Source organism: Mesitornis unicolor, unplaced genomic scaffold (genome assembly GCF_000695765.1).
Source record: "Mesitornis unicolor isolate BGI_N332 unplaced genomic scaffold, ASM69576v1 scaffold16347, whole genome shotgun sequence".
In the NCBI taxonomy this organism is placed as follows: domain Eukaryota; kingdom Metazoa; phylum Chordata; class Aves; order Mesitornithiformes; family Mesitornithidae; genus Mesitornis; species Mesitornis unicolor.
In genome coordinates, this window is record NW_010197214.1 from 43,487 (window position 1) to 54,334 (window position 10,848).

Consider the following 10,848-nt stretch of genomic DNA (forward strand, 5'->3'; position numbering starts at 1 on the left):
TTGGTGCAATTAGTTTAGTAACTGGGCCACAATGACAGGCCCTTTCTTGTTAGCAGTTACAAAGACAGAATTAAGAAGACACTTTGAAATGCGGTTTGCCGCTCTGATTTAGCGAAGGTTTTCAGAAGTCTGGCGACAGCCTGCTCACGTAAACTGAAGGATTCCCAACTGTCCTCTCAATCACAAATAAACAGCAAATCCCTCACACAGCATCTCTGAGCGCTGCTTCAAAAGCAAGAGACAAGCTCTGAGTTGCAAAGATGATTCAGAGTAGTGGGGGAAGGAATGTACATTCCATTTTGCAAAACATTTGGTCCACTAAGCCCTCTATTACCCCACAAGACATGGCAAGTCCTGTCTTGAGCAGGGATTCTTTACCAGCTAAAAGACTGTTTATGGGGGTTAGCTTTAAATACTGCCTGAAGTGCTTGTACCTGAACCGTCTTGCTGGGCAGGTCAGGTACAGCCAGTGCCTCTTTTAACTCGTAGCTTGTCTCAGAGTCAAGGCAAAGCAGTGGAAACTCAGGATTGCTTTTCTTCTGCCGGACTAATACATTAACTTTGCTAGAAACTCTGCCTCTGAAGGAAGAAGGGATATAGACTACAGTAAAGAGGAAACTGGCTAACAAATTCCCCAAACAATTGGCAATTACTTCTGAAGCACAGGGGAAAGCTGGATCGTACTTGGATGGAGAGGGAAGTGGAAAAACAAGCAAATTATCCCATCCTCGAGAAAGGACAAAAGGTGGTAAAAAAGCACCCATAGTAAATCCTGGCCTATCCAGGATAATCTAAGGTTGTGCAAGGAGACAGCCACTACAGCTCTTCAACAGAACGGCTTCCGAAGCAATTTAGGAAATACCTTTTTGCACAAACCTGCCCTCCCCGAAGTAAATCCTGTTTAACAACTGGACCGAACAGAACCGCTGGCGGAGCTCTCAGCTGAGGGGGAACGACTCAGTGCAGCCTACTCAGAGGACACCTCTAAATTACGATTATTTGCAAAAGAACCAGCAGAGTTTGTTCCCTGTTCCTGGCGAAATATCAATACAGGTAACCACACTTCTCCAACTTGAAATGCGTTTGCAGTTGTCTGACTGGTGTGTCCCTTCCCACCTTCATCCCTGGTGTAGTAACGCTGCTAACCGTTACACAGCGGGTACTTGCTGCACCTGAGCTTAAGCAAAATAACTTAATTTCAGAGCTGCCGTTAAGGATGAAGCTCTGTAAAAGGATTCAGGCTTGCAAAAAGAGCTGCTATTTACAAACAGCTGATACCATTTAAGGGAGCTGTATCACAAATATGATGCACTGTCTGAATTGGACCGGAAGGTAGAAATCGGTCAGAGATATTTTTATTTCAAATACCAGCAGTGCAGGACATGACATCATCCTGTCTGGTTCGTACAGCGTTGTAAAGCAAGGCCACATTCCACCCCCTCAGATCACAGACCCAAAGACTCTCGTCTTTTAAGCCAGAACATGAGAACCAGGAGTTTTCCCCTGAAGCAGAAGCTTTCCAAGGTCTCCACATCCCTATAGCAAGACTCTTGCTCCAAGAGGGAAGCACAGCAACCTCTCCAGATGAACGATGACTCTGAACCACAGGATTAGGTGTAAGACAGGATGTTTCATCACATTCAAAGCAGGCACAGCCCTTCAAGGAGAGCTGAATGAAGAAAAGAGGTTCAACAAGCCTATCACAGCTGATTTGGATGGCCAATGAGTACTTTGCCACAGCAGCCAAATCTTTAGGTCTAACAAAACAAAGCTCACGAGTTTTGCTAAAGTGTTTCAATATGAGAAGTTACAACAGACTCATACACGGGTTCCTACTACAGGATCTCCTGATTTCATTAAGCAACCACTGAGGGCAACTGACATTAAGTAATTAGTTTTGTAACTCAAATGTTGCAAGTTTACTGACACCCTTCCTCAAGTTACAAGAGCCAGAAACAAGGAAGCTCACCAAAACACGAATTATATCACTTGGTGGTAACTCCAGCTACCACTCTTGGTGCAAAGGTCCTACATCAAGAGTTTGTCACCTGCAGCTGCCCGGGGAAAACGTTGTCGGCAGGAACATCTCCAGGACTTCTGGACTGCAACATCAAATCACAGAACCACAGAATGGTTTGGGTTGGAAGGGACTTTACAGATCATCCAGTCCAACCCCTGCCGTGGGCAGGGACACCTCTCAGCAACCTATAATTAGAATGGCATTTTCCTCAAAACCTTGGCATTAACCAAACCTTTCGGAGGCCAGTCATCCTCCCAGCTGTGGATCACACAGCTGTGAGAAACAGCCTTTGAAAAATGACAAGATATTTTCATTTTACCTCTAACGCAGCTTGTCATTGGCTCGCACTATTGCTAAAGCACCTGAGTCCACAGGATAGCACTCAGCTGCACTCCATGCCACTTAATGTACAGTTTAAGCTGTCAGAGCCATCACAAATAGAAACGGTGGTACATTTCCCCAAGTCTTGAGTCTTTCAATCAAGATTCAGCACCCTTCTGAAGGAGTACAGCCATTTGTTTCCACAGAAGAATACAGTGACGTTGTACGGCTTAGGCTGTTGCACCACCAAACCCTGCACAACACCAGACGATACCAAATCTGGCACCGACCACCTGTGGCATCTACAATGCTACTGCTACATCCCACACAGCGCTGCTGTTCTTTACTCTGACGCCCCTCTGCCGTACTTCCACACGGAGCTGAGGTAGTGCTATTTGCTTAGCATGTCTGCCCCAGCATGGGAAAGGGTCAGAAATGAGTCCAGAGTGGTCACCTCCACCCGCTGGTACTGCTCCTCCACCCAGAGAGTAACAGAGCCGAACTGCTCTGCATCGGAAATCAGCGGGAGGGTTTTGGAGTAAGAGGAAAGAGAGAGAGGAAGAGAGGCCAATGCACTGGAGCTGTAAGGAGCAGCTTGTGAAACCATTTTATGCTGCCAGCTTCATTATGAGATGAAATTTCCTAGTAATATATCCTAAATTCTTCAGTGAACTCAGATCAGCTTGGAAACCAGAGCTGATAGACAAGAGGGAGGACAGACACACTCTGCTCCAGCCGCAGCTCTTTCTCTCCATCAGCTCATCGAGGAGATTTCAGTGATCATATGAGAAGAGAAAGAAAATCTACAATAAAAAGATTCAAACGACACGGCCATTGTTATCCAGAGACCGGATTAGGCATTTGAAACTCTCACCAGAATCACTCCAGATTCAGAGGCTGAGTGACAACAGCAATTGGCCAAAAAAGCCAAACTGGTATTCATCAGACACCTGCCCCCCTTCCCCAAATTCCAGAACAACAGAACCTACCTGCTTCTGGGTCTGGAGGAATCCTCCACATATACAAGTTGAAGTCATCAGAGCGGAGATTTCGGTGATCATACGAGAAGAGAAAGAAAATCTAAAATAAAAGATTCAAATGACACGGCCATTGTTATCCAGAGACCGGATTAGGCATTTGAAACTCTCACCAGAATCACTCCAGATTCAGAGGCTGAGTGACAACAGCAATTGGCCAAAAAAGCCAAACTGGTATTCATCAGACACCTGCCCCCCTTCCCCAAATTCCAGAACAACAGAACCTACCTGCTTCTGGGTCTGGAGGAATCCTCCACATATACAAGTTGAAGTCATCAGAGCCCGAAAGGATGTACTGTTGGAAATAGAAATAAAAGCAGTTTACTACAAAATATCACCTGAATTATGTTGTTTATTGTTGATCCAAACCGAAAATTAGAAAAAACCAAACATTTGTATCATTCTTTGCACCTCACTGATCAACTTACCCTTCAATGGGGATGAGGTACCAGCACAAAAAGGTTGCATGCAGATAAACGGACCAAAATTCAACCCATGCTTCGTGTACCTAATGCCTACTGCACGAAGCGTATGCTTTCTTTGCTATATAGGGCTATGGGTTTGGGTTGGCTTTAATACAAGTGTGTCCAGATCAAACTCTTGTATCTAGCAGCCTGCAACTCCGGTCTTTTTTTAATGACAAAGTCTTTCATCTTTTTTTCTCATCTCCCGAACCGCCGAGGAAAACGCCATCAGACACAGGCTGAGGAGAGCCAGCACGGCTGTTACACACAGGCACAGCACGTCTGGCCCACCAGCCCACTGAGAATCTCGAGCACTGAACAAAACCAAAGCCAAACAGTCACTGTCAGCAAATCTCAAGCAGTTTAAAACCCGCATTTATCATACCAGTCATTGTTTTCCTGGTTATAGCTCCTCTGAAGAGACGGAAGGCTGCCCTTTTTCAGCAGTGCATGAACGATAAGCAATCTCTTCACCGTACAGAAGTTTAGGCAATGTGCAATTTGAAGTGGCTTAATATACTGCAAACATGCACTGGGATGACGGGTGACATTTGATGTGGTAAAAACCACAAACTGTGCCTTGACTCCAAGTATCTCTTCTCCAGTAAACTGCATTCCCTGTCATTTATTTCTCTGCCAATTAGCACTGAGATGAGATGAGACACAGTGGAACCAAGGGCATATCCAATCCCAGTTATACCAGTGTAGACACTGTAAATCTCTAGCCCTCAACTGACTTAGGACTTGACTGGATGGATTGATAAGAAGCTGGGGTTTTAATTTTATTTTTCTTATTATTATTGGGGAAGAGGGGGGGAAGGGGGGGGGGAGAAAGAAATTAGGCCAGTTTGTCCCTTTTCTAACCTCTGATAGGAGACAAATTCTGTTTTCTTTGGCTCAAATATAACTGGCTTCTGTCACTCTCCAAGGATGCATAAACTCATCAGGCAAAGTAACACCAAGCAGTGAGGACACAAGTCCTGTAATAGCACAGGACTGAGAAACAAACAACAAAAATACACTAACACGGAGAAAACTGCTGTAGATTTGCATAAATTCTGCTCGCAATGCTAATTATGTTTGTGCAGTGTTCGTGCAGCCACAAAAATGCAATAATCAGCCGCTAAAATCCTCTCTCTGGTTTCCCACTACCACGACCCAACCATTCTTTTTTTCTCTTATTTTGAAGGATGTAGGATGTGAGTAAGCACTTACGAATGCAATTCTGCTCGTTTTCTGATGGCTAAGAAGTACTGATCAAACAAAAGTGCCTTTAAAAACCTGTGTGCGCTAGTTCTGCATCACTCAGAGCCCTCCTTTCCGAGCCAAAAAGTCATTTCTACAAGCCAACATGTTCAAGCACTCAGGCAGCTTCACCTCTGCCAAACTGACCTGGCGCTGCCAGGAACAGACATTGCCCTTTCGTTTCCCTGCCCGTCAATGCCAGCCCACAGCAGGCTGAGCCCTGCCAGAACGACACAGGTTAGGGGTCACATAGGCAACACCTCCCAGCAATCGGAAAGAAAGCACCTCCAATGTGTTTTGTTACAGAGAAACGCTACATGTTAAAAAAAGGCTTGTTTGAAGTTATAAAGGTGTTGCCACTTGTTCATATTGGTACTAAATTGTGTGCTTGAAGCAGCAACTGGTTTGGCTAGGAGCTGGGGGGGAAATGTTGGCATCCAAAACAGCTGGAGAGCTTGGTATCTTGAATTTGTGACCATAACACACACAAACATACACCCCCTTCTTTTTTCTTTTAAGCAGCAAGCAAGTTCTAACAACTCAACATAAGAGTCATTTAGCACTTACATCATAAAACAAACAAACCTACCAGCATCAGCTCCCAGAGGCACATTTCAGATACCCAGCACACAACACAAAAAACACGTCACATACATGCAGGTAGAAGTGTCTGTGAGCCTCTTCAAACTGCTTTGCAGAGGAACACTGTCTATGCTGTATCAAGAGCCAGCTGCCTAGGAGACCTGGTGTACTGCTCCCCACCGAACAAGCAGCACGGTCTGTCTTGCTCTGGAGACAGCACGATTCAGTGCCCTTGCAGCAATGTGGACTAATGGCAACTTGTCTGCACTATCCAGAGCATAACCAGGTCCGGTCTGGATCCCCCGATACAAGAGCGACACTGACAAATTGAGTTGAATGGAAGAGGGTTGCTGGGGCTGAAGGTTCATGACCTGTGAGGAAAAGCCAAAGGTGCTGTTTAGGCAGAAGAGAACGTGAGGGGACAGAGTCGACCTCTACAATCTTCCACTGCCCGAAGGGATACGGAGCAGCCGGGGACAGGCTCCTCTCAGAGCAGGCAGTGGATGTTCAGGAAGGAACAGTCACAAGTCACAGCAAGGGAAATCCCAGCAGGGACAGCGTGTTCTGGAGGAACGTGACGAACACTGCGACTCGGCCCCAGGAAGGCGGTGGGATCTCCACCTTTGCAGATCCAAAATTTACCTGGGCGATTCCCTGAGCAACCTGATCTGACTTTGAAGACGCTCCGCTCTGAGAAGCAGCTTAAGTCAGATGGCCTCAAGAGCTCAATTTTTTCAGGCTACCGAAGTAAAAAGGGAAATAATTGCCTTGGTGGACCGGGGTTGAGGGGAGAGGAGGGCAGTGTCAGGAAAACACCCACCTGAAACCTTCACACTCCATCACACACCACAGCTTCATGGAAACTCCAAACTTGGGCCTCACAGACAGAGTCATAAGCTGCAGATCAGTACATGGACTTTCATAAATTCAGGTGGTCACAATTTGGGAATTCTAAAGAAAAATTGGCAGAGTATCTTAAAGTAGCTCACCGAATCACAGAAAGGCTGGGGCTGGAAGGGACCTGGTCCAACCCCCCCACTGAAGCAGAGTCACCTGGAGCTGACTGCCCAGGACCACGTCAAGACGGTGTTTGAGCATCTCCAGTGGCAGGCAAAGACACAACCCAGCTATCTCCAACTGAGACAGTCCCTACCTTCTGGAAAGCACCACAAAGTCCTTTGCTCCATTACCATTTTCCAGCCTAATGACATTTGCACCAAACCAAATACACTTGGCCAAAGTATCCTGGAGTGCATTAAGAGAAAAGTAAGTGGGAACGAATAAAGCATCTGCACTGCAATTTATGCCTAGTCACAGTGTGAGCTGTACTGAAGAAGTGCTTATGGGTTTTATCTTGCAACTGAGACAACTGTCAGTAAGTATCAAAGGCGTTAATCAGTAAAGTTATCTCCACAAGTTTAACGTTGTAAGCGACGGGCTGCAAGTTGCAAACTTTCTATAAATTCCATTTGTATTTCAACAGTTAGCTCTGATATTTAACAGAAATAGATCATATACACAAAGTGTCCAACTATTTGGTGTATCTGCCATTCCACTGCCACCACTGTAGCAGCCAGCAGTTTTCCACCCTCTCCCTGACAGGATACCTCTGGGGCACGTGTTTTACTGCTGTTCTCACAACCTAGAATTGAATCCCCAAATGCATTCCTTTTGTCCTCTTCAGTAAGGCCAGGTCTGAGAAGTCGAACGTGGCTTTGCAGTGCTGCCAGCAGCACTTCACGACTGCAGCTATTGCAAGAACGACGTGCCAGCTTCAAGAGCAGACACCCGAGATGCTAAAGCCAGAAACACGGCTCTTCCATGACATTTGAAGAAGAAACTCTGTTCCAATTAGCACTGTGCTCTCTGCACAAGACAATGGGAACCCAAGGCCTCTGGAGAGCACAGCTGGGCTAATGTTACTATGACACTTACACGATCATCTGTGAGCAGTTTTCTTTGACGCATTCATTATCAGTATAAACAATAAGCCAATAGTTTTCCACACCAGTTGAAAGTTGGAGAATAAGCATTGAGAAAATGCAAAAGTCAGGTCCGTACTACCAGGAGATTCAAAGAAATATGCAGTGCACCAAGCCCTTGTTAATAAGGGTGAAATCCTGAGGGAATGGAGTAGACTTTTGAAAGGAAGGAACAGGAAGAAGACAGAAGGGCTTGGGGTGGGGTAGATGCAAGAATGTTGTGCTGCACATGATTAGACTCCATTTTCATTGTGGCCAAGGATTTTTTGGTCCTCAGAGGACATGTAAAACGTAATTCCTAGCAGAGTACCTTCTACTGACTCACCTTAAGAGCAAAAGCCCAGATAATCAAATCAGAGGCACGCCAGTGAGAGGCAAAGCCGTGTGCTCTCCCTCCTCCTGCCCACCCCCGAAATACAAACTCCAAGCAGAACTCAACCTCCAGAAGCAGTGCAGAGCCCAGTCCTGAGCCAGCCCAGACACTGCACCAGGAGCTCTGAGCACGGCAGCTCAATGTCTGGGGGGAAGAGACCAATATTAAAACCACCTGTTTCATTGTCTGCGTTTTTGCTGCTGTATCTGACCGGGATTTCAGACACCGCCGTTCACAACACTCGCACGAAGACGCAATGAGACAGAAAAGCCGTTGGTAATAATTAATACTGGAGGGGTTTTTTTTTGAAGGGGAGAATCGGCTTCTATGTCTGGCTGTTAGCAACAACGACAGGAAAAGGCTTCCAGATGACTGCAAGCTGCTGATTCAGAAGGTTGCCTTAGAAGGAAGAAAACTCTCAGGCGTGGTTAGAGTCTGTTGCTGGAGGAAACACAAACTCAGTCTGAGCTTCCAGCACGCATAAAATGCTTAAAATGAAACATCATCAGGAATCTGGCAGAGTTACTCTGGACTAGTGCTCCCCACTCATTCCACTGTAACTCTCCTCATTTTCTCTCTCCCCGAGGAAATTACAGCAGTTGATATAAATAAATGGAGATCTAATCTGCTGCTGCTACGGTCTCATAACAGTAGCATTAGCATTGCATTCTGCAGAGTACTACCACTCTGGGGAATTCGTTTTTGTTCTTACCACTGCCAGTTTGAAAGCTTTCAAAATCCCACAAGCTGCATTTCCTCAGGTGCTACTGAACGTGGAGGATTTCAATAAAATTGAATCTGAATCAAACCTTATTTTACAGCTTCCAACATCCACATTTCCTGTTTCCATAAAATTTTCTCTTACTTATGACCTACATTGGAGACATTTTTAAGCTTTTAGCCCTAGACAAGGGACCATTTTTACAGAAGTATCAGCAAATCTTCTGAATGGCCTTACTAATGTAGGGGTAAATAAGAATAATACAGGAAAATTTGTCTTAAAAGCAGCAATCAAAGAGCACCATGACCATATAATTATAGATGGATGAATGAGACCACAGGTAACAGTACAGCTACGATAACCATTTGAAAAGTGATTGCTGTGAAGGTACCAACAGGAAACACTCGCTAGAGACTCCAATTCCATGCTGCTGCTTGCAGCTTTACTAACAAGTCAGCTCTGAGAGAGACTAAACTTCTTAAATCCCAATTCCCACTCAATTCCCTTTAGTACATCTGCCTTCCAGAGGGGCCAACGAAACTTGAGGCAAAAAAGATCAGAGCAGACAGGATTTTTCTCAGGCTTTTAGCATCCCTTAGCTTCTTGAAGTAATGCAAAATCCACAAGCTGGGGAAGCAGCACAGAGGCATCCACATTTGAAACAGCTCTGCTGGTGCTTTGCACAGCTCCTTTAAGAGGCAAGACGTATGGTCTCTCCATACATGGCCTCTAACACAACACAGCTCATGGGTGGCGTGTAGGATTTTGCTTTGTGTCCTGTGACAACAGAGAAAGAATCTGGATCGCTGGCAGTCTGCTAGGCTGAAGTCTCAACTCCTCTGGAGCACGTGAGGAGAGCTGCCTTGCACATCTCCTCTGTGGTGGGATACGCACTGAGGAAACCAGTTTGACATGAAGCATCACTGGAGTCTGGAAAACATTGATTACTTGTCCACAAGAGACTGAAATTCATAGCAATCAGCACTTCAGAGAAGGAATCCATTTACACGAACAACACAAAAGCTGTTTGCTTTTCCAAGGAGGAAAGGTTTCCTAAGGAAACAGGGCTTAGGTTATTTTGTTCTTTGTGGCATCTCTCTGTCTCCAAGAGCTTTTAAGCCTGACAGTCAATTTCAAATTTGACAGAGGATACAACGGACTGCCTAGAAATATTCTGCTACAAACAGGCAGCCACACAGAGAGAGACAGACCCTGTAAGCAGCCACCTCCTTCCCTCTCCCCAGGCCTGCAAGGGATGCTCCCAAACTGAGCTCTCCTGTGATGCGCTGTGAAGAACACAAAGCCTGCGAACCTCAGCCTCTGCTGAGGCAGGGTCCCACTCCACCCAAATTTAGCCTCAGTATGGGTCTCTCTAGGCTAATGCATTACTGTCCAGAGGCCTAAAGACCTCCCCTAAGGGCTAAAGAGATGTGAGACAGGAAACGGGGCTGACAGGATGAGGGAAGAGGTGATCAGAACAAGAAGGGTTAAAGAAAATCCCAGGCCCTTCTGTCACGACCGTGACTCTAAAGAGACATTTTGGGTATGACCCTCCCATCTCAGTTACCAAGAGCAATAGGGAAGAAATAAAGAAATAAATAGTTCCATAGCCAGACAAATTAATCACGTATGTATTTTATATGTAAGTAATGTTATTCATATAGCTGGGATTTAAGCTGTCATTTAGATAAAGAAACAAAACACAACCTCATCAGTAATTCTTAGAAGACAATTTAAGGCAAAGTCAGACATTGGTGTTCCTTATATCCCAGCACAGCAACATATCTGCACACTGAGTGCTTTTCCTATATTCAGAAATGCTGACTGCAAGAAGCTGCTACTCACTAAGAAGTCTTCTGTGCACAGGAAACTCGCAATATATTCTTTAAAAGAATAATTCCCTTTCTTCTTTTTAGTTCTTAAAGCTGGACATCGATAAGTGCTACTTCCTGAGCTGAATGACCTCTAAGTTAGAGGATGCAAAGACGAGCACAGAAGAAAAGCTCTGTTTCTCCACAAAGGCAATGCACAACCACATAAGAGCCCTGGCACCTATACAGCTCTTCATGTTCCTGGAAGGGTTACAGTCATGTAATAGTTCTG

The 10,848-nt window shown here is 45.4% G+C and overlaps 1 protein-coding gene across 1 annotated transcript in view; it reads right to left on the reverse strand.

Moving 5' to 3' along the window:
- The window catches only part of LOC104543995 (DDB1- and CUL4-associated factor 5-like), a gene marked incomplete at its 5' end in the record, with an annotated part of 28,724 nt that overhangs the window by 12,641 nt on the left and 5,235 nt on the right, over window positions 1-10,848 (reverse strand). Inside the window, one exon of the mRNA XM_010188731.1 lies at window positions 3,607-3,673. Coding sequence (XP_010187033.1) covers window positions 3,607-3,673 — 67 coding nt within the window. The remainder of the gene's footprint in view (window positions 1-3,606; window positions 3,674-10,848) is intronic.